At 50.8% G+C, this 22,765-nt stretch overlaps 3 protein-coding genes across 3 annotated transcripts in view; 2 read left to right on the forward strand and 1 right to left on the reverse strand.

Moving 5' to 3' along the window:
* Positions 1–15,728, forward strand: part of LOC117652997 (probable G-protein coupled receptor No18) — a 99,804-nt gene extending 84,076 nt beyond the window's left edge. Inside the window, exons 7-11 of the mRNA XM_034398317.1 lie at positions 8,673–8,853; positions 9,351–9,415; positions 11,263–11,416; positions 12,094–12,316; positions 14,266–15,728. Coding sequence (XP_034254208.1) covers positions 8,673–8,853; positions 9,351–9,415; positions 11,263–11,416; positions 12,094–12,316; positions 14,266–14,405 — 763 coding nt within the window. The 3' untranslated portion in view covers positions 14,406–15,728. The remainder of the gene's footprint in view (positions 1–8,672; positions 8,854–9,350; positions 9,416–11,262; positions 11,417–12,093; positions 12,317–14,265) is intronic.
* Positions 15,729–15,924: 196 nt separating this feature from the next.
* Positions 15,925–18,374, reverse strand: LOC117652995 (protein lifeguard 4-like). Its single transcript, XM_034398315.1, has 7 exons — positions 18,240–18,374; positions 17,676–17,816; positions 17,491–17,599; positions 17,278–17,383; positions 17,048–17,199; positions 16,839–16,971; positions 15,925–16,751 (listed from the first exon to the last, which is right to left on the reverse strand). The coding sequence occupies exons 2-7, from the start codon at positions 17,806–17,808 to the stop codon at positions 16,632–16,634; spliced, it is 753 nt and encodes a 250-aa protein (XP_034254206.1). The 5' UTR covers positions 17,809–17,816; positions 18,240–18,374; the 3' UTR covers positions 15,925–16,631.
* A 358-nt stretch (positions 18,375–18,732) lies between these two features.
* Positions 18,733–22,762, forward strand: LOC117652993 (protein Skeletor, isoforms B/C). Its single transcript, XM_034398311.1, has 14 exons — positions 18,733–18,977; positions 19,657–19,897; positions 19,969–20,077; positions 20,166–20,331; positions 20,419–20,491; positions 20,580–20,754; positions 20,833–20,938; positions 21,018–21,154; positions 21,264–21,399; positions 21,491–21,680; positions 21,762–21,862; positions 21,954–22,208; positions 22,286–22,393; positions 22,522–22,762. Exons 1-14 carry the CDS (start codon positions 18,926–18,928, stop codon positions 22,722–22,724), a joined length of 2,052 nt encoding a protein of 683 aa, XP_034254202.1. The 5' UTR covers positions 18,733–18,925; the 3' UTR covers positions 22,725–22,762.
* Positions 22,763–22,765: the final 3 nt, after the last annotated feature.

Consider the following 22,765-nt stretch of genomic DNA (forward strand, 5'->3'; position numbering starts at 1 on the left):
GCGTGGCGACGCGGCGGACGCGGCGGCCACGTGGCGTTACCACGCGGCGTCACGCGCCGCGCGAGCCCCGGCCTCCTCGCCGTCTTTTTATTTCGCTCTTCGCCGCCCCGCGCTCCTTACCCACACCTGCGCGCCCCCTGCACCGCCGCCAGGAGCCAGAGAGGAGATGGGGAGAGAGTGTCTCACACACACACACGCACTGAAAACAGCCTGCCTGGTACGAAAAAAGTCGCACATTGCCACTGAATGTAACTCATTTTTAGCGACATGGCCTCACAGTGGGCCAGGTGGAGGTGGTCAAAATTCCGGACGCGCGTTTTGAGCTCCAGAGTCGCTAAATGGCACTCCAACCGAGCGTGTGACCCCACCAATGGATTCCTCGCTCGGAGAGCAATCCATTGGTGGGGTCACACGTTCGGTTCGGGTCCTGCTTAGCGACTCTGGAGCTCAAAAACGCGTCTAGAGTTTTGGCCGCCTCCGCCGGTCTTCTGGCCCACTGTGGATCGCCCTTGACCGCCGCCCCCTCTTCGGACGCCGCGTCCGTAAAGTTACAGTGGCACGCGGCGGCCTCCACGACGACGCGACGCCCCCGCGGCACCGAAACGACGAAAACGTGGTCGCCGACGACCTTTCCGAACAGCGCCAACGCGACCACGTGACCGCCCAGTCCGGAATCGGGACCCTCACCCCAGCCTCCACCGCGCCGCCCGCGCCTCGTCTCCCAGGGTTGCCACGCACCTGGAAAACAGGGAAAACCTGGAATTGTCAGGGAAAATGAAACCATGTCAGGGAGAACCGGGAAAACCTGGAAATGTCAGGGAAATCTGTGGAAGACAGGTCAAAATCTCAACTTTCTTGCCAAAAAGTCAAAAAGTGCCCATCCGCCGGATGGGATATCCCGAGGGGGTATGCACTCACGTAATAGTCGGTTCACTCTATCTGTAATAGCACGCGTAATAATACGCGTAATAGTCGCGTAATAGCCGAAATTGTCAAAATTTTATCAATTTTGGTGTGTTTTAGGCCGTTTTTAGCTAAATTCCGATTAATTTGTGGCGTAATAGAGCGTAATAGCGTAATAGTCGGTACACTGGTTCAGAGAGCGCATACCCCCTCGGGATATCCTTTCCACGCGCGACAACTCCCTTGAAAAATTGGCCAAAATGTCAGGGAAAATGGCAAAAAATGTCTCTGAAAAAAACTGGAAATGTCAGGGAAATCCAAAATCCCAAAAGCGTGGCAACCCTGTCTCCCCGCCACGACGACCTGCGACCGGTTTCTCCGCCTGGGTTGCCCCACCGCCAATTTCGGTCCCTCCTCTGTTCATCCCGCGTTATTATGGCGACTCCCCCCCCCTCCCCCTTCCCCTTTGGCCTTATCAGGCGCCACCTAACTGCCGCCCCCCCGACATGGTGCGTGCCGCCACCGCCGAGGCCGGCCCGGCGCCGCAACCGTATGGAGTCGAGCGAGCGGGGGGGGGGGGGGGGGGGCGTTTAGCCTCATCACAGGAAAATCTTTTAGTCCATTCTTTCTCTCGTTTTACTGCGGAAGCCTGCTGCCTCCGCAACGGTGATACCGCGTGAGTCTGGAAAGAATGTGTCTGTGTGCGTGAGAGGGAGAGAGAGAGAAAGGGTGAGAAAGTGTATGAGTCGGAGCACGCGTTGGAGAGAGCGAGAAGATGGTTGGTGCCACAGAGAGAAGCACGGGGGAACGAGCGGAAAATTGGACCTTTTGATGTGTATTCATTCGGTCTCAGTCAAGGTAGGCGCCCCACCCCCTCCTCACACCCACATACGCACTCACACACACATACGCACTCCAGTGCTATCACCTGCCGCCACACCGCGCCCCGTCCACTGCTCGCTCACCGCTGCTGAGGCGTGCGACTCGCGGCCGCAGACTGATTCCGAGAGTCGTTTGCGTCGCTCTGTCTCTCTCGCACTCACGGACTCATGGGACGTCCCCCTGCAGGTGCAAGAGAGACAGAGCGGCGAAAACGACCCTCGGGCGGCGAGATTGGTGGATCGGATTAGCGGGCAAGCGACGTGTCTGCGTCGGCAAGGCGGGGGCGGGGCACCGCTTCCGGTGGCTGCACACTGATTCAGGGAGTCGTTTCGTTTGGCGGCCTGCCCCTCTGGCACCTGTACGGAACGCTCCATCAGAGCGAGAGAGACAGAGCGACGACGACTCTCGGAATCAACCTGCTAGGACTGCCAGTGACCAGCGAGGCTGCAGGCGATACTTTCAGCGCGCGTTTCCTATTGAAAATTGTATCAAAACGAGGCCGACTAGTTCGGTGAAAGAAAAACCCTTGAGGTAAGTACTCCCATCGCAAGGTGCCCCCCTTGTTTGTTCCAAGGCAGTTCCTTGCTTTGACGGTTGCCGGACATATTTCAAGGGTCCTAACTTTGTTTTTCCGATCCGATCCCAAAGGGCCTTGAATTCTTTGAACTCTTTCCAAGAACCGCCGGGAAACCGAAAAATTGAAGGAACAGAAATTGAAGTACAAACCAGGATTTCTCGCATCGAGAAACGAAAAATGTCAACAAGTTAGATTCGGGTTCCAGGAACAAAGCAAGTGTTTTTTGACGCGTAAAGTTGTCGAAAGCGGACGTCCTGCGTCCCAGGGGACTCCCTTACAGTGAGCCGACCGCCCCTGTTTTTCATGGGGGCGCGCTGACCCGTTCTGGAGGAGGCGGCGCTCCGGGAGGCGTCGCTGGAGGCTCCAGCGAGGGTGATTAAGGCCTGGCTGCCCCGCACAAGCTGTTGTGGCGGTGAGCCTGATTGCAAGGGAAGCAGGGCGTCTTGGAGGCCTGGCTGCCCGCCTGCCTGCCTGCCTGGCTGCCTGGCTGTCCCAAGAGGCGGCCTTGTTTCCCACTCCCTGTTTTTATTTTTCCGGGTGGAGCCGGGCCGTCATCTGCTGCCTCTCCCCCACCCCTCTAATAAGCCGCAGTGTCATTTTTAAGACCCCCTCGCGTTATTGACACTATGTCCACGGGGCGGACGGACAACCCCGCCACTCTGGTAAAAAAAAAAATAATAATACGGGAACATGCCACGTAGTCCTGTCCTGTGGCTTTGTTGGTAGAAAAAAAATCTAATCCGAAAGTACAGTACCTTGACTCGTTTAAGGGCCACGCGCTGCTCTCCGGACCACGGGCGGTCTGCCGAGGGGACGCCACCAAGGGCAGACCCAGAAAGAGGGGTGGGCAATTACCCCCCCCCCCCTCCCTTTTGACCCTTACACACTAAATGTTTGTGTACTTTTATTGTTCATAACTATTGACAGATTGATACATGTGTATGTAAGCTTTGCGAAATTAAATGCATAAATTAGAGACCCTTATTGTGCTCAATTTAAAAATAAAAATAAAATTGTTCCTTATTTATGCACAAATTAGTACATTGCTTATATTTGCACAAATGTGTTAAAAGAAAGTCCCTAAGCATTTAGTGCTTAGATAGCACCTGTAAGGTGAGCAAGAATCAACATTTTGCCCCCGCTAGGTAAGCAAAAATATTGTTACTTTGCCCTCCCCCCCCCTTTTCCAGGGCCGCCGCCTCTGGATCCGCCACTGTCTTGTTTTCCCCGTTTGTCGTCTTGTTCGGTCGTCGCGTGACGACCGGCAGCTGGCGGGCCTGGCGGGTTCTGCTACCCGCTAGCGCCATGCTAGCGCCATGCTAGCGCCATGCTAGCGCCATGCTAGCGCGCTGCAGGGACCGGCAGGGACGGCCAAAGAATAACATTACTCGCGGAGGGAGGCGGGTAATTTGAATGTCAAATTTGGTGTACGCGGTCTCGCCACTACTTTTCTGGTGACATGCGGGGAGAAACGGCAAGGGGGCTGCATGAAGCAGAGAGTGATGTGCGTTTGCTTGTGTGTGTGTGTGTGTGTGTGTGTGTGAGAGAGAGAGAGAGAGAGAGAGAGCGAGAGAGAGAGAGGGAGAGAGAGAGAGAGAGAAAGAGAGAGAGAGACGTATGTTGGGTTAGGTCGGCGACCGGAGTGCGCCTAAGACAACGTCCTTCGCAGTCTGCTCGGGGTTGCGTTTCTGCTCACGTCCCCCACCACACTGAAAAAATGAGTCCCAATCCGCGAGCATTCGTCTCCGCATCGAGAGATGCTCTTCGAATTGAGAGCAATGCGTGTGACGCAAAAGTTTCTTGAATGAAGAAACCGTTTTTCAGGCCATGATAATCACCCCCAAGTTCCAGTGGACGGGCGATTCCGAACAATATTTTCGTCGCTCTGTCTCTCTCGCCGCACTCCTGCGGGACGCCCCATGAGTGCGACAGAGAGGCAGATACGAATCTACGGGGGATTGGCGTCTGTCGAGGCGCTCGAGGTCTCGCTCGAGGTCGTCATGGCGTGGCGGGTCGGACGGTCTGGCGGACGGGTGGCGTCTTAACGCGGCTCAGGCCCCGACGTTTCCTGTTCGTCGTGTTTGGTCCGGTCGGGTCCCCCGTGGCGTGGGGGTCCCCTGTGGCACTCCGGGGCACTTGAGGCTCAGAGCGCGCTCTCTCTCTCTCTCTCTCCCTGCCTCGGCACTGCTTCTCCAGTGCGGCGCCAGGGCGTGGAGCCAGGCCGTTGTCGCTGGGCCTTTCTTATTTTTCGCTTTCTCTCTAAATGCCTTACGGTGGAAGGCTGCACCAACAACATACTATGGAGGAGACTTTCTCCTTAATAGAAAAGAAGATCGAAAAATGTCTATCCGAGACAACGAATTTTTATAGAGAAGCTGCACTACCAAAATATGGGGAATCTTCAGCATAATGTGGAGAATTTTAATCAGAACATGGAGAATTTTAATCAGAACACGGAGAATTTTAGTCAGAACAGGAGAATTTTAATCAGAAAATGGAGAACTTTAATCAAAACATGGCGAATTTTTATCATAAAATGAGCAATTTTTACCATAATTGGAGAATTTTCATCACAAACGCAGAGAATCTTCACCAGAAGACTTCAGTAGTGTACTCCGAGGCTTCCTGACGGTGCCTCGGAACGGACAACAGACACGGCCTTCGTTCTCCGTTCGGGACGCGCGCCCTCTCGAACTGTTGGAAGGCCCCAAAGCCTCGAGAGATATTGCGCGAAAATTATTTCGAGTCGTCGGCGAGCCTGCCTGTCGAGACAGGCTGGAAGCCAGCAGACTGATTCGCTCTGTGTACCAGCCCGGGGCGCCCGGAGGAAAGCACGGCCGAGGAGCACTGCCCCGGCCGAGGCCCCGGCCGCCCCGCAACAGCTGCACTCCGGCTCACGAGAGAGGCACGACTCAAGTTTTGGAAATGCGAAAAAAAGTCACTCGTTTGTTTATCCTTGTTATTCGGGCGAAGAGGAAAAAGAGCGGCTTGGAACACACGTTACGATTGGTGGCCGAAGCGATAGGAGTGGCTCCCCTCCTCGCCTTCGACGCCCGGCCCGGCCCGCTCGCTGCACTGGGTCGGGTGCACTCGGCGCGGCCGTCCGAGTTGAAGAAGGAATCAAAACTTGTGCGCGACTAAGCTCCCCGGCGGATTGGGCACTCGATACGCCCACGCCTCGCCGACCACGCTGGCCCTCTGGAGGGGTGGCAGGCCCCGACGTGCACTTCGGCGACTTCTGCTTTCAGACATGCCTGTGCTCGGGGGGAAAGACGCGGGGCTTGGGGATTTCGAATGCAGGCGGGCTCGCTCGACCACCAACCGCCATACGGCCACCATGCCCACCTTGGCCCTTGGACACCAAGGCCAGCAAGACCACCATACCCGCCAAGGCCGCCACGACCTCCACGCCCCCCACGGCCAACAATGGCCACCAAGGCCAACAACGGATATACATCATGGCTACCAATAGGCCACCACGGCCTCCTCGGTCAACAATGGCCACCAAGGTCAATACGGCCACCATGGTTTCTACGGCCCATAGGGTGCACCAAGGCCAACACGGCTACCAAGCCCACCACGGCTATACCATGGCCACTAAGGCCACCACGGCCTCCTCGGTCAACAATGGCCCCCGGCTTCAATACCGTCACCATGATCACTACCATAGGGTGCACCAAGGCCAACACGGCCACCAAGGCCAACACGGCCACCAAGGCCAACGCGGCCACCAAAGCCAGCCTAGCCGAGTGGCACTTCGGCGGGTCGACTTGCCCGTGATGTTTCTGCACTTGGCAGTGGCGGCGCTGACGGGCCCCACCGGTGCATGTACCACGACACGTCGGATGGCGCTGTCGGGGCACCGCCAGGGGGCAGGCCAGAGCCAAGCCGAGCCGGGGCGGGGCGGGGCTCTTTGCATGGGACGATGCTCACGCCGAGGCGAACCCGAGGCAAGCCTGACGCGCGGTGACCCCGTGCTGCTGTGGTGGTGGCGACGGCGCCATGTCGCGGGGAATTGCGTCCAGGATTGGATGCGATTGGGACCGCACCGAGGAGCGGCGCGGCGAAGTGAGTTTGGCGGGGGGACGGCGGGGACGCGCGAAAAGTAAGTTACGTCGCCCCGATGAGGTCGCCTGGATGGGACGGGACTCGGCGAGACCATGTCACTTTGGCCAAGAGGCATGAATTATTCCGCGAGTTCCCCCCCCCCTCCAATCCATTGCCCCCCTCCCCTTCCCCCGGCCGGGTTCGGCGGCGGCGGGCGGCGCTGGGCGCGGCGGGGCTGTCACGTCAATGATCGTCACGCCTGCCTCGGTCAGCAACCGGCAGGGTGCGCCGCTACGCTGCGAACGGGAAAAGGCAAGGGTTGGTCTGAATAAAGGGCTGGGGGCAGAGGGGTGGCTCCGCGGCGGCGGCGTAGGGTGTGAACGCGAGCGCTCAGTGCGTGACAGTCAGGCAGGCAGAGGAACGAAGAATAAACCGAAATGAAACGGTACTGGTGACGGTCCCATGAGGTTGCTGAACTCTCCCTGCGCCCTGCTTTTACATCACTTACACGCACGCGCGCACACACTAACACACGCAGGCAAGGGGAGCATGTCCCTGGTGGCAAGGGGTCCCCAACCGGCGAAAATCGGTGTACACGGGTGAAAAAGTCATTAAAAAAGTCACTAAAAGTCAAAAAAGTCAAAAAGTCACAAAAGTCAAAAAGTAACAGAAAAACCACTATAAAGTATCCAAAAAGTCACGAAACAGCTTTAAAATGCCAAATTTCAATGAACGCTGGTGGAAAAGTAACTTTTTAAGTCAAAAAAGTCATTTAAAGGTCAAAAAGTCATTTAAAAGTCAAAAAGTCATTAAAACGTGTGAAAGTGAAAATAGTTACAAGGCAAAACAGTCGCAAAAAGTCAGAAAAGATACTCAAAAAAGTCACAAAAAAGTCAAAAAACAATCAAAAAGTCACAAAAAAGTCAAAAAAGTCTGTTTTGACTTTAAGTCAGTGTACGCTCGCCGGCTCGGTTGGGGACCCCTTGCCTGGTGGTCATCTCCCCCGGGCCGCGAAGCGCGTAGACCATCGACCCCCCGAACAAGATGATTTATCCCCTCCAAAAATAACACCGCTGAGTGGCGTTCGGCCTGCGAGGTTCATATAACTCGCTTTGCTGGTGTAGGGCCTAGCGTGTAGGACCCACGCCCTACACTGTACGTGGCGCGACCGGGGGCCGAGCTACAGTGGGCCAGAAGACCGGCGCCGGCGGCCAAACCTCTCGACGCGTTTGGAGCTCGAACCGCTCGTGTGACCCCACCAGTGGATTCCCCGTTCGGAGGACAATCCATTGGTGTTGTCGTCACACGTTCGGCTCGAGTGCCATTTAGCGACTCTGAAGCTCAAAAAGCGTCCGGGATTTTGGCCGCCTCCACCGGTCCTCCGGCCCACTGTGCGAGCCGGCCGGGGACTGGGGGTGTTGCGGTGTTGCGGCCGCGGGGCCCGGATGGGATAGGCCTGCCCGGCTCGGCCGGCCTGTGGGCTGTCTCCGAACGCCACTTGCTCGTCGCCGTGTCTCCCTCGCACTCGTTCCGCAGGGGTGCGAGAGAGGCAGAGCGACGGCCGAGCGCGGCACGCCGTTATTAGCAGTTACGGCCGACTTTAGAGCCGCTCAAAGTCGCGCGATGGTGCAAATGGCTTCCCTTCCTCTGGCTCTTGCTCGCAGTGCTTGGGCGCATGGGCCGTGCGGTGGGTCCTTGGCTGGCCCTTTAGCTAGCCCCTAGGCTTCAGAGGAACGGGGAGGGGGCAAAGAGTTTCCCCCCTCCCCAAAGGCACCTAGATAGACGCCGGAAAGGTAGGCAAAAGGGCATAATTCGTTCCTCTAAGTGGGCAGAAAGTGGTACTTTGCACCCCGATAGGCCCTGCCTGGGTCCGCCACTGCTAGGCTTAGGCTGCCCCTCGGCCCGTCGCCGCTTCATCATTACGAGCGCTTTGAATGGCCGAGTTAAGCCAACACGTGCGGTGCTTCCGGCGCGTCGCACGCGTGCTGCTGGGTCACCTCAGCGAAAAGGGGCGGCCCGGGTTAGGCTGGGCGTGCTCCACCTGACTGGCAGGCAGACGGACGGACAGACAGACATATCGGCAGATGGCCGGGGCTGGCCAGACAGCAGGCCATCTGCGGCGCCGCCGATCGTCTTTTATATGTCTTTGACATCGTTACGTCAAACACGACTGGTCCTTCTGGGCTTTCCCGCGAAACAGCGGCCACTACAAGCCTACACTACACTACAATTCTCGAGAAGTGTAATATCGTTGTTGCCGCAGGTACGAGGCGGGCCGGCACAACAACAAGACGTGCCGCTACAACCAGAACAGCGGCTACGTCGTCTTCTCGGCCATGGGGTCCTTCTTCGTGCCGCTGGTCGTGATGCTGTACGTGTACGCCCGCATCCACCTGGTGGTGATGCGCCGCCACGACAACCTCAGCACCTGGGACTCGCGGCAGGTAAGGAATGCCACTCTGTGAAGATAAGTACAAATCTCTGGAACTTACCTGCGTGAAAAATGCCGAAGGGGCCTTTGTAGCATTCACAAAAAAATTTTGGTTGCTTGTGAAGATTCTTTGTAAATTCACAAAGGTTTTTAAACTCTCGGAGACTTTTCGTGAGTTTGGGAAAAAATATGTCCAGAGGTGCCTTTGTTAATTCTCGGCTTACTTTGTACATTTAATGCGCCTCATTTGTCTTTCGGATTATTTTTACTTTTTGCTGCTACAACAAAACGAATTATCCCCTCCAAATGCATTATCACCTCTTTGGTTTATATGGTTGATGGTTGACTAACAACTAAAAATAACTACAAGGTGATGAATGTGATCCAGATGTTTTCAATACATTATTGTTGAAATGACCAAATGTTTTTTTCTCGGTGTATTGAATGTAAACACACGACACGAGTGAAGTTTGACGTGGAACGAACTGACTTTGTCTGTCTGGTTCGCAGACGTCTCGGAAACTGCGCGATGTGACCCTCGACGTCCGATCGCCGGTGCCGTGCTCCTACTCCAGGTAAGCTGAAACTAGGGCAGACGATCATTTGTGGCCCAGACGTTGAGCGCCTGACGGGTAGGCCGCACGGACACACTGGTGTCGGCGGGTTGCCTACCCCCGACTTCACAGGCGCTCTGCCCGCCGCGGCCGCGCGGCTGACCGTCGCTCCAAGACTGCTGCTCTCGCTGCTGAGTGGTGCGCGAACAATTCGAAACAAATCCAACGTGTAAGAAAAGGATCAGAAGGATACTTGGCGTGAGCGGAGAATTTCTCCAACGTTGGATTCGATTGAAAGAGGCCGCTTCGCACGGAAACTGCTGCTACACTGGTTGTTCCCATGCACACAGCTGCAGCGGCCAGTCGGCGCCGGCGGCCCAGAGTCTGGGCCAGGGCCTGGGCCAGGGCCTGGGTCAGGGCAGCCAGACGCCGCGGCGGTGCCAGACGTGCGGGCGCGGCGCGTGCACCGTGGGGGTGGGCCCCGCGCTGAGCCCCGTGCTGGACCGCGGCCTGGACCGCGGCTGGCTGCCGCGCCCTCCGGACCGTCCGCCACCGCGGCCAGCCTCAACGGCACCCTGGCGGCGCAGAGCAACAGGTGGGGCCCACACCGCCAAGCAGCCAAGCCGCCGCCAAGCGCACAGTGGGCCAGAAACCGGCGGAGGCGGCCAAAATTCTTGACGCGTTTTGAGCTTCACAGTCCGCTAAATGGACTCGAACCGAACGTGTGACCCCATGGGTTGTCTCCGACGAGGAATCCATTGGTGGGCACCGTTGTTCGAGTCCTGTTTAGCGACTCGGGAGCTCAAAACGCGTCTAGAATTTTGGCCGCCGCCGCCGGTCTGTGCTGATTCCGAAGGATCGCTTCGTCGCCCTGCCTCTCTCGCACTCCAATGGGACACCTTGTAGGAGCGCGAGAGAGACAGAGCGACTGGAATGAGACGGCCGCGCCGCTCCGCCTTGGCGCGCGGAGCGTGAAACAACACATTGAATATGGAACGCGAACGCGCGGCCGGGGCCAAACGCCGAGCCTAAGCCAAGCCGAGCGGAGGGAAACGAATATCCGCACTTTGTGAAGGCTGGCGCGCCCTGACACATCGCGCGACGAGACTGCGGGCTGAGAGTCGCATTCGTCGCTGTCTCTCTCGCAGCTTCACGGGACGCGCCATGAGTGCGAGAGAGACGGACGACTCTCGGAGTCAGTCTGCTGGCGGTTCTCGGGGACAGCTTGGCGGCAGGCCTCGTGGCACGCCTCGGCTCGCTCCGCGCGGTCTTTGACACGCGACCCTGCAGCATTTATTTGTTTACACTGACGCCGGTACGGTACGCCTGCACACACCGGTCTGGCGGAAGGGGGGGGGGAATGCCTAATGAGGAAAGTTTCGAGATTACCCCACGCGACACACGCGGCGCGGCCGGCCTGGCGCGCGCCACCTCGCGAGGCACTGGCGTTGTCTCCGCCACTGGGAGGGAGGGGGTCGTCTCTGTTACCTCAAACAGGGAGAGAGAGAGATGAAAGAGTTTTTAAAGGATCTGTTGGGGGGATGAGAGTTATAGGGGTCAGGGGATGAATAGCCCTTTGGTCACAAATGCATTATCATTGCTTAATTGTTCTTTTGGCATTTTTGTCGTTATGAGTGCAGTGTTAACAATTTGATTAGAATGAGCAATTTAAAAACAATTGTTTTGAACCGTGGTCGAGTCATTAATCGCAATCGTCAGGCGCCAAGCCCTTAATGGTAATGGCAAATAGGCCACGCTGCTGTGGATGACAGGACTGTTTGGCGGGTGGCCTACCCGTAGGTTCGCAGAGGGTTGGAGGAAATGCGAGCGTCCATACCGATCTAACGTTTGTCCTTTTCCTCTTGCAGGGGGCTGTCGGGCAGCGGTTCCCTGGGTGCGCTGAGCACGGCGTGCCTGCCAGCCACGCCGCCCAGCAACGAGCCTGCCGACCTCAACCACCACCACCATCACCACCACCATCATCACCATCACCACCACCAGAACAAGCGGCCGCACCACACGGTGAGGTTGCTTTATTGCCTCTCCCTCACAAGGGAAAGAAATTCGACTTGGGGTTTTTATTTATTTTCTTTCTCTCTACGCTGAGGTGGCCCCTGCACTGCGCACCGTGGCCTGCATGCAGGTGCAGACTGATTCCGAGAGTCGCATCGTCACGGCGTCCTTCCCGCGGCACCTCTTTGCTCCCCTCCCTAGGCCTCACAGATTACGTATGATCGCACTGGCTGGCCGGCTGCCTGCCTTGCTGTCTGCCTTCGACAGTGAATCAGAGCTACGTATGGGCCGCCCATAAGCACCACCGCCCCACTGCAAGAGAAGGGCGGATCCAGAGATGAGTTCAGCGAGGCTAGTGTAGAAAAAGTTGCCTACCGGCAGGGGCAACCAACCGGCGACTTTTTTCCTTCCTTCGGGACACACGACTATCTCTCCCCCCCCCTCTTTCTGGATCCGCGCCTGCAGACTTATTCCGAAAGTATTTTTCGTCGCTTTGTCTCTCTCGCACCCATACGGGTCGCCCCATGAGTGCGAGAGAGACAGAGCGACGAAAACGACTCTCGGAATATCATTCTGCTGTGGCTGCCGGCGGTGCGGGCGGACGCGGCCCCAACTTCCGAACACCACCTTTACTGTTCCTTCTTGCAACCCTCTGAAGCTTTTCTGTTTGTTTTTTCCCTCCGCAGTACTCCGGCGTGTGCGCGGGCGGCGGCGGCGGCGGCGGCGGCGGCGGCGGCCCCCGGGTCTCCTCGTTCCGGCGCGCCGAGTCCAAGACGGCCAAGACGCTGTGGATGCTGGTGGGCGGCTTCGTGGCGTGCTGGCTCCCCTTCTTCGTGGTGTACCTGCTGACGCCCTTCCTGCCCGAGCACGCCGTGTCCAAGCAGCTCAGCTCCGGACTCACCTGGCTCGGTAACCACTGTCAAATTCAATCTCCAAAATATAGGAAGGTACCTCTAGCTAAAAATATGTTGCCGGAAGAACCTTTTGTAAATTCTCATCGATTCTTTGGTAAATGCACGAATTTTTTTCGGAAAGTTACAAAAGAACCTTCGGCTTTAAAATTCTGGAGGTATCTTCATTAAATTCCGATCCATTTCTTATAGTGTATGGTTTACACTCTCCCTCAAAAACGTTGGAATATTCCCCTGAATTTTGACAGTGATTCTTCATCTGAAAATGTTTCTGGTTTTTTTTTATTACAAATTCTTTTAAATGAATTTTAGAGGATTTTGGAAACACGTCTCTGAATTTTTGTAGAGGTGTGCGGGTCGTTTGAAATCTAATTGAATTTGGGCTGCTTCGATTCGAAAACGAGACAAATAATGTTTTACCTATCGTCGTTTTCTTGGCCTAAAAGAGCTGAAAAAGTTTCAATATGTCACCATGGAGAATATTTGATTCGTAGACATATTTCAAGATTCGGCTCTCTATGAGATTGGGTAATGCCACTTCGCACCCGACTAAACTTTCGGCACCGTGGTAAGAGGAAAACCGCCTGACAGTTCCCAACACGGGAGTTTCGCGTTGGCGCAGCCCGTCCTTTTGACGTGCTCTAACTAGCGCTTCTTGGCGCGGCGTGGCGCGGCGCGGCGCGCTGCCGCATCGCAGCCCTGCGCGCCCCGGCCGCCGCTGCACACGGTTCCAACTTACTGCCTCCGACGGCCGGGGAAGGCTGGAACAATGAATGAACTGTCGGGATGCATCACCCCCTTCCAGCCCCCTCCCCTCCACCGCCGCTCCCCCTCCCCTCCCGCCCCGCCATCCGTCTTGGTCGCGACGCGGTGCGGTTCACCCCGACGTCCCCCGCGACCCCCGCGACACGCGCACCTGCCCCGCGAGGCTCTCGTTGGAGGGCAATCGGGTCAAGAAGCTCTACTCGCGCGCCGCGCCCCGCCCCGCCCCGCCCCGCTCTAATGGCTGCTTCACGGTGGTTTATGGGCCTGTCCGCCCGCTGTCCCGGCGCGTCGGCGGTACACTGTTTGTCAGCGAATGTGACGTCATGTCCGTTTGAACATGACGTCATCGTCGTCCGCATGTTGATCCACGTTCAGAGGAATGTGGCATCCTAGTTAAACGACCGTGTCACGTTCCGACGACCGTGTCACGTTCCGACGAACGTGACATAGTTTTCAAACGAACGTGACAAAATTCATATTCTACCCAACATGGCGTCACATTCGTTGAATAAACAGTGTAGTCGGTGGCCCCGTTCTCCTCGTCCTCAGTCGCGCGAACCGCGTGCAAGCACCACGAACGCGACATGACCGATTTTGCGCCACTTATAAATGCCAACCGCCCCATCTGTCATCCCCGGGGCGAGAGGGAAGGGGGGAAGGGGGAGGGAAGGCCTCTTGTGGAGCGCCTGCCTAGCCGCTTGCGCGAAATAGACAAAAGAGCCTAGGCGCCCAGGCCAGCCAGGGCCTCACAGCGTCGGCACTTGCTCAACAACTGTCGGGAGTATGCACTGCTGCTGAGCTTTCCAAGGTTACCTTCCACTGCGAAAAATAGGTTGGCTAAAAGTAGGTAGGCAACCCTCCCTCCATTGTCACTCCCACCCCTCCAGTGAATGATAATGAGTGACCAGCGTTGCAAGTCAGCAACCCCCTTCCGTCTCGCCAGCATTCGTATTGTACGGCGTGAAAGAATGGGGCTTCCCTGAAGCGCACGTTAAGTTGCCTACCTCGGAGGCGCTATTCGCCCTAATGGTGTAGTGGGTGGTTCGTGACTGTATTCTCTTTTCTGCGTTTAGGGTGGATCGTGACAGTGTATCTTTTTCGGCTGTTAGAAAAGATGGCGACAGTGTACTTGTTTCGACTTCTTTTAGAGTGGATCGTGACTGCTTTCTTTTCGGCTTTCAGGGTGGATCAACTCGGCGGTGAACCCCTTCATCTACGCCTTCTACAGCCCCGACTTCCGCGTCGCCTTCTGGCGGCTCACCCTGCGCCACTGCGTGCCCAGGAGCAAGGCGCCGGGGCCGCCGGACGGCCTAAGGAAGTGAACCGGTCCGCCGGTCCTCGTCCGCCATCCAGCCAATCCAGCCCCCCGGAGTCCCTGGGTCCCCAGCCACAGCCTGCCACATGTCGGTCCCGCCCAGGCGGCGCGGCGGCGCACCATCTTATAGTGACGATTATTCACGTTATGGTGAAAATTCCCCCACATTATGGTGAAAATTCTGCATTTTATGGTGGTGCAGGGTGCGGCGCTACGCAGTACAAGTCTTATAGTGAACATTCAACATTCTCCCTGGTGAGAGTTCACCATATTATGGTGAAAATTCTTTTGCTGTAAAAGTGAAGATTCTCCACATTATGGTGAAAATTCTTCATGCCATGGTGGTGCAGCTGACATTGTGCTTTAGCTCTGAAAATTCATTGTACCTCATAGATATTTTGTCGCATTTCTTTCGTTTTATGGAGAAAATCTCCACCATAACATGTTGGCGCAGCCTTCCATCAAGACGTTTAGAGTGTAACCCTCGCCCGAGAGGCTCTTCACCACCAGAAATACTACAAACTCCATGCTCGCTTCACTGTTGAGTACGTGGGGTATCGATGAGGTTTTTCTAAGAGAAGGTGGAGGCGCTTTTGATCGTGTCATTAGATGGGCAGTGTTGATCTCATCGCGACGCTGTGGCGTTACCTGGAGTGCCTAGTCTGATGGTTCCAACGTGCTTCTAGTCATGTCTCTCGTGCTGGATTTCGATAGCTTTGTAGCTTTATTCATTTTGTTTTCAAGTTGCGTATGTAATATCCTTGGCGCTGCGTCCATTGTAGTGATTTTGACCCTCCCCAGTTCCTATGTCATATCCAGCGACCTATTTATTGTTTTTTTGTTTTGTTTTTTATGAGTCGGCAGTTCAATGCCCTGATCTCGAGTACCTATTTATTATTACGATTATTGTATGATTATTATTATTAGTGAAGTAAGTTGTATTTGAAGTTGCCGCCGCTATGTTGCCCAAATGTTTAGATATAGAAAGGATCTTAAGAAATTAAGGGAGTGATTCCTCATAGGTTGTGATGAAAGGTTTAGTGGGTGCTTTGGTGAGTGTTTGTCAATGATGTGATTTATTTTTGTACACTATTAATTCCGTATAGGTAGGTATGTAGTTTACTTCTTTCTCCTTTCTGTGTGTAAGTTACAAATGAATCTAGTCATAGTATGTGATTTAAACCCATGGCATTTATTAGATTTTTTTCTCATAACAAGAAGAAGCTATATGTTGTCACTCATTGCGTTGCAAAGTGACAATTCCATGTTTTTCATGTAATAGCAGCGTATGGACAGAATGTTGTAGAATAAAAGTTCTTCTGTTTTGTAAGTGTCTGCTTCTTATTTGAGCGTCCTCGCCAGCATTAGATTAGACTCAGAAATCTGGTTCTATTGTAAAGGGGGTGAGGGTTGAAATGGGGAAGTGCCCGAACGTTCTCTCGCGCGGGCAGTGTTTCTCACCGACACCTCTGAATGAGCCACCGAGGCACCTGTTTTTGTACACTCCAAATAAAAATTTTAATTCCTTTTTTAAATTGTTTATTTACAATACATAATAACTGTAACAAACCACAACTCATACACAGCCACCCATAATATTATCACATATCATTGGTATTGCCTGACAAATCTGCAAACTCCTCCTAAAAAATTCTGCACTTTGAAGTTTTCTATTCAAGGCATTCCACAAATTTTATTAACAATTTTTGAATATCTTAAATGTTAGCAAAAACTGACGCGAAAAAATTCAAGTCAGAAACATGTGCTGGACCACTGCAGTGAGAACATGCTGCTCACCAGCCTACAAAAATGTTTTGTCTAACATTACGATAGGATGCTATAGTATGAAGTGGAAGGGAAAGAGTGTATGTATAGAAAGCAAAGATTCTCTTTTTGTGCAAAGCCTTCTTGTCAAAAGAATAAAACAAAAATACTGTATCATTTAGAATGTTTCATTGTTGCTGATATTTTAAATGTTGCAAAAACTCCCAAAGGTATAGTGTGAGTGCAGCAAACTTCCGATTGGACTCTAGTCCCTTTGATGCAATAAAGCACAATTTTTCACAATACAAGTAGTGGAAAGCTACGCATGAAGTGTTCAATAATTTTAAATAGTTGTCATCAGATAGAGGTAATATAAAACCCTTGCTTCTAACAATGTCACAAGTTTCAAAAAATTTGCATTAACAATACATGCTTAATAAAGTGGAACATAAAAAAAAAGTAGGAACATTTAACTGCGGCGAGCTGCCTCAAGAATTCGAAGAATATAGATGAACAGGTTGACAATATCCAGGTACAAGTTAATGGTAGCCAGAATGTATTCTTCAGGAGAAAGTTGAGTCATCAAAAGCTGCAAAACAAATTTTTAAAATGTTAGGGTGCCGATATTTTTTGTAAGCTTATTTTTTGTGTCACAAACAAATCTTAGTTCTCTTACCTTCGTGTCATAGACAATGAAAAGGGAGAACAACATTGCTCCACCAATGGACAGAGCAAAGTCAAACATGGAGTTGCCAAGAACCATATTAACGAACAGTCCAAGCAGAAGCACACAAGACGCAGCAAAAAGTCTGCAAAATTAATTCAATCACAGGTCAGGTCAGGAAAAAAGTCACACTGTGACACCAATTGAGAATCAAATCTTACCCAGAGCCCATTGATGTAAAATCTCTCTTAGTTTGGAAAGTGAACAAAGTGAGACCAAACACAACTGCAAAGGTAAGACCCAATGCAGTCAAAACCAAGGACTGATCGTAGAAAGACACCAACACACCAATCGTGTAGGCCTGCACCACAGTCTGGGAAAAGAAATCACGGATTTCAAGAGAAGTCAGATTACTTGTAAAGAAAAAGAAACAATAAGAAAATGTACTTACAAAAGCAGCAAGTAGAATGAGATTAGTAGGGGTTTCTCTTCGCTTGATGTGCAGAGCAATGAGAATAACAATGCTAGCAATAAAGCTCATAGATACCAGCCAATCACTGTAATTTTAAAACTTAATTACAGCGCAAGATACATACAGATCCTGTACAGTTATCATTTGACTGTTGTAGTTCTCAAGTTAGAAGCTTTACTTAACTAAACTTACTTTGTTTTGATGAAGCCTTTGACATGTGGTTCAAACATACACACTGCCCCAATGATCACACTGATAATCAGTTGCATGGACAGCAAGCAATACACCTTTCTGATGAACCCTTTGAATAAAGAAAGAAAGAAAAATAGTATGCCAACACCAAAGACTTTAATGAAATATTCAGGACCTCGACGTACCCATTCTTATTTTCTGCGATGCATTGACAACATTGTTGCGATAAGCAAAGTCATTTTCTATGCTGCTTTCCTTCCCTCCTGATTCCATATCATCAAACGCATACAGCATCGGCATGGTGTCCAGGGCTGCCATTTTGGAGGCTTCAACACAGACAGAACATATATATGAAACACAAAGAAACACACAAAATCCTTTCAACAGAAATAAACTTGCTGCTAAGACATGAGAGCTCAAAAAACAGAAAATTCTCTAGGCTTTCCCTTGCTTCCCTAGGCCAGTCTTCCTAACCACAAAGAGAGGCCATGAGAATCAATAAAAAAAGGTAAATAAGGTTGAATGAAAACATTATAAATGTGAATGATTCAAATTTAAATACAGTACACATTTTAATGCATTTAATGTACAATAATTACAGAAAAACAGCGATCTGTCACGAGATAAGACAAGCTGTCAGTCCGCTTTTACTTTGACATATTTTAACATCCACTGACCCATATAAGTCTCGCGACTGCGAAGCCGAGTAATAAACGCAAGGGACCGTGTCTGTAAAATGCTTACAATACCTTTGATTGAAACGTCAGCGAAGAAAAGGCCACGGTGTGTTGGTTCAATGAATGAAATGTTTATTTACGGCAGTTTACGACGACGTGACGTGACGTCACACTTCGATGTATCGATAGAGTCGAAAGGGTGGAGTCGACACTCGACAGCCTCGAAACAGCGCTTGTGCTGTGCGCGCTAAATTTTGAACCGTTCTACTTGTAGTTTTTAACCGACGTCGCCGTTAAGATACTGCTAAATTACAGGGAGCCGAAAAATAAGATGTAATCGATGTGTTTAAGGTGAGTTGTGTACTCGGGGAAGGTAGGAGGCGCTCGTGCGGTAAGGGAAGTGGTGGGGAAGGCGGAGCTTGGCGGAGCGGAGTGGGAGGAGGGGGGAGGAGAGAGGCGCGGGTGAAGGACACTTTCCCTTTTCCTTCGCGCCCCCCCCCTCCTCTCCCCTTTCCCCGTCCCGTTACTTCCCGTTGCGCCCCGCGTCTTCCCCCTCCCCCCTCCCTCTCACGCTGTCGCTGTCCGAGGAGAGTGTGGAGCTGGAAGAGAGGGCCGCCACATGAAGCAGTTCTCCGCTGCTACTTTGGACATTCGCCGGCTATGGTGGACGCCTAGGACGCCTTCAGAAATGCTTTCCAGCGAGCCTTGTCGTGCGCGTGTTTTGCAATGAGTTTGTTAAGTCGGTTCTTAGGAGAAATATGAGAAATTTCAAGAATGCGACACGTACTTGTGTGTTAGTAGCCATCGGAGGTAAGCCACACTTTCTCCTTTCTCTTGCAGTGCCTCTGTGCAAGTTATTTTCGGCCTGAGATAATCAAGTCCTCCCAGAAAGCCAGAAAACTTGGCCTCTTAGTGCGTGAGCGAGGTAGAAATTATGCCTCTGGTCGAGGTTGACTCAAGGCGAGGCGGCGGAAGCAGATGTTGAGAGCTTATTGCATTAACGAGCTGAAAACGTCACAGCCGTAATTTTAGGCCAATCTGTCTGGAGTAGAAGATCGTTTTCCTCTGGAAATTCATCGAGAACTTCGCACTTGGCTTTCTCCAAGCGCGTTCGTGTTGCATGACTCACAAGCTGAGTATTCGTCATTCAACTTTTTTCATAACATTTTCTTGGGAGGGTAGGTCCGATATTGGCGACCGTGACCTTCCCTCCCATCAGCTGGGTCGACAGGTGCACATCCATTCCATTACACTGGTGTGCCAGTGGATGGGCAGCTTTGAGCCTTTGAGCCTGCCTACTGTCCCACTCGGTCCACTCGGTACGGTTGGTGCGGTGACCTGTACGCACGAGCGCACAAGAGCGCTGACCTGTGTGGGTGCGAGGCCCTGTCGAGGCCAACAATAAAAATCTTTAAAAATTTACTGGGCTTGACTTGAAAAAAAATTCAATAAAAACAAAAGTTAATCTGGCTTTTCATTTTTTTTTCAGTAATTTTTCAAGTTTTTGTGCCTGTAAGATGTGAAGAAAAAGAGATATACCGAGGAAAATTTCTTGGCAAAATTAATTCATATCATCATCAAGTTTCTGGAGATGTCTATGCAGTAGATGAGTTCACATTCCTCTTGACCGAATTTAATTATGATGGCAATGGAGCAGACACATTTTTCTGGGCTGGTGCATCAAACCGGCCAGGTCCACAAGGATTCATCGTTCCTGATGAGTTTGGAAAGTAAGTAGATCCTTATTGTTTTATTTTTAAATCTCAAGCTCCATCAATATTAAGCGACAAACATTTTTCAGGACAAATATCTTGGCTCGATATTTTAATAAAGACTTCACTATCACATTACCAGATGGAAAAAAAATCACAGAAATCAAATGGCTAGCTATATATGATCTCACAAGTCAGGTGAGTGAATGGAGGACAAATGTTTTTTCTGCAAGAAATAAGCATTTATTTCATATCTTTGTGCTATTGTTGTCTTTCCCGAGAACAGAATGCCTTTGGAGATTTGTACATTCCAGAAGATTTTGAACCACCAACAATACAGAAGATTTCTCAGTTAAGTAAACGCTCACATGATGTTGAGTCAGAGTCAATTGAAATAATTGATGCTAAAACATTTCGGATACCCGAGCTTGTCTACAATGGAGCAGGGAAAGGTAAGAAATCCCTTTTGTGTTCATAGCCATTTGGTTTACCTTTAGTGAGAGATTACAAAAATCATGTTTCATGTTATAAATTTACAGATACCTATTTCTATGTGGGCATAGGACCACAGCCTTCATCAAAGGGGACAAAAGTCCCAGATGAATATGGATAGTAAGTTTTCTTAAGCTTTGCTAGTTCCTCATTGCAGACCCAAATTTAATTATCAAAATGTCTCATCCACTATTATTCTGACCTTCAGCCTGGATCCAATAAGAGCCTACAAAAGAGAGACCATCACTCTTGAGCTGCCTGGTGACATCACAATATTTGACATTGATTGGTTTAGTATTTATGATGTAGAATCAAAAGAAAACTATGGATCTGTTATTGTCCCTAGTGGCTTAAATGTGCCACCCTCACTAGTCAAAATCATTGTAAGTTTTTCAAAACTAAGTGTATTTATCTTCTACAAAAGATAACTTCACCATCACACTTTTTATTCTATATTTCAGCCTCGTAAGATAGCTCTTCCAAACTGCTACCAACTGCATAAAGATTTGCAAGTTGGGTGGGAGGTTTTCGGACCTCAAATTACCATCCAGCTAGCTGGGCAAATAGGTAAATAGAATTCTTTTTCCTTTTTAGTGTTGCCATATTGCACATTCCTTACACAAACTGACATTATTGGTTTTTACAGATGAAAATGCTTACATGTCCTTTGGCCTTAGTGGTGCAGTTGATCGTAGTCAAATGATGGGTGCCGATGTTGCTGTTGCTTACATGGATGGCTTCCGAGGATATGCATCCGATTATAACATTACTGCTCTATCTCCTGTAAGTAACTTAAAACAATATTTCTGTTTCAAAAATTTTGAAGAAGAAATCATGAACAAGCTTGATTTTTAAAAATAATAAATAAACAAAAACTGAACTTTTTTTTTAGTGCATCAAGGTTTTGGGCCAGCACAAAGGGGTATGTAGAGACGACCTGATTGGAGGTTTGGATGACAACCAACTTCACACAGCGGAGAGAGTGGATGGAATTACCCACATTACCTACAGAAGAACATTAATGTCTGGTATGTAGAGAGATTATGCATAAGATAGTATGATAATGGCTGACCACCAAGAAGCACATGTCATTCAAACAAATGTTTGATTCGTTTACAGCTGATAAGGGTGACAGGGAATTTTCAACAGAAGGTGGAGTGTACGTTGTATGGGCTTTGGGACACTTGGACCACAACAAAGAGCCCACCTTCCATGATTTTTACCCTCGCGGCAATATACGGTTGGAGCTATCAAGAAAAGACAAGTATGATAACTGCTTTGCGTTTACAAAACCCTTAGGAAAGCTCAGGTCAGTTTGTGCATGAAAGTATTTGTTTCCGTATTGCTCACTATCTGAAAACAATGAAAATAACCGTCCAATTTTCTCCAGAGAGCCCTGGGAGCCAAACCTTATCCTTGACCGTACCACCAGGACATTTACAGCTACTCTTGGTCCATCTGGAGGGAAGCGTGGATATCAGGGATTGACAGGTAACCTAAAGATCCCTCTATTTGTGAATATATTTTCTGAATGCATTTACTTCTAAACTTCTTTCTCTTGAATCATTTTTATCAAATTTAGGCATGACATCCATGGGATTAGCATGGTACATAAATGGAATGCTCGCACCTGAACTTTGGATGCGTCGAGGTTTGACTTATGCCTTCCGTGTCCGTGGAGGCAACAATCCTCATAGTGCTGAGACATATCATCCTCTCATTATTACGGATGAGCCACATGGAGGCTTTGATCGTCTGAGTGATGCGGCACAGCGAGAAGTCAGAGTCTTAGCTGGGGTTGAATTTCTTCGACGTGGTCAGCCTCGTCCTTTGGCAGGTAAGTAGCATGCAATGTATTAAATACTTCAAAGTGTTCACTAGAAAATCTATTAAACAACTTTTTATCATATATAGCTGGACCCCTTTGCATCAGTCGCCATAAGGGAAAGGATCGAAGGCTTGATGATGACTTCCCAACTTTCAAAAAGTTCAACCGCACCTTGGAATCAACTTGTGAGACAGGTGAGCAACTCTGCAATGAATGGACTCATTAATTTTTAAAAGAAAGAAAAAAAACCTAAACAATACAGTAATTAACTTAAAGGTGTTACAAAAATATTGCATTTACACCATGTCCTTCAATTTTACAGGTGAACCAGCAATATTGGAAATTACTCCAAACACATCATGGCCTGACATAGTTTACTACAACAGCTTTACTCACAATAATATGGGCTGGAAGATTCACATTGTTGATAACTTCGCGAATGGCAAGTCCACACCACAAAGTTTGCCGTCATCTGAGGTACTGTTACTGACATGTCTCACATTACTAGGATTCCAATTTGGATAAATTTGGACAAATAAATTAAAAGTGATGTAAATAAACAAGTC

Source organism: Thrips palmi, unplaced genomic scaffold, assembly GCF_012932325.1.
Source record: "Thrips palmi isolate BJ-2018 unplaced genomic scaffold, TpBJ-2018v1 HiC_scaffold_8, whole genome shotgun sequence".
In the NCBI taxonomy this organism is placed as follows: Eukaryota; Metazoa; Arthropoda; class Insecta; order Thysanoptera; family Thripidae; genus Thrips; species Thrips palmi.

Excerpts from the sequence above, each read along its gene's own strand:
- LOC117652993 (XM_034398311.1), top strand. The coding sequence starts at position 18,926 with ATGAGAAATTTCAAGAATGCGACACGTACTTGTGTGTTAGTAGCCATC. Across the intron at positions 20,332-20,418 it reads CTACAATGGAGCAGGGAAAG|ATACCTATTTCTATGTGGGC; the intron begins GTAAGAAATCCC and ends ATAAATTTACAG. Across the intron at positions 22,394-22,521 it reads GGAATCAACTTGTGAGACAG|GTGAACCAGCAATATTGGAA; the intron begins GTGAGCAACTCT and ends TCAATTTTACAG.
- LOC117652995 (XM_034398315.1), bottom strand. The coding sequence starts at position 17,808 with ATGGCAGCCCTGGACACCATGCCGATGCTGTATGCGTTTGATGATATG. Across the intron at positions 17,384-17,490 it reads AAAGGCTTCATCAAAACAAA|TGATTGGCTGGTATCTATGA; the intron begins GTAAGTTTAGTT and ends TTAAAATTACAG. Across the intron at positions 16,972-17,047 it reads TTTACATCAATGGGCTCTGG|ACTTTTTGCTGCGTCTTGTG; the intron begins GTAAGATTTGAT and ends TTAATTTTGCAG.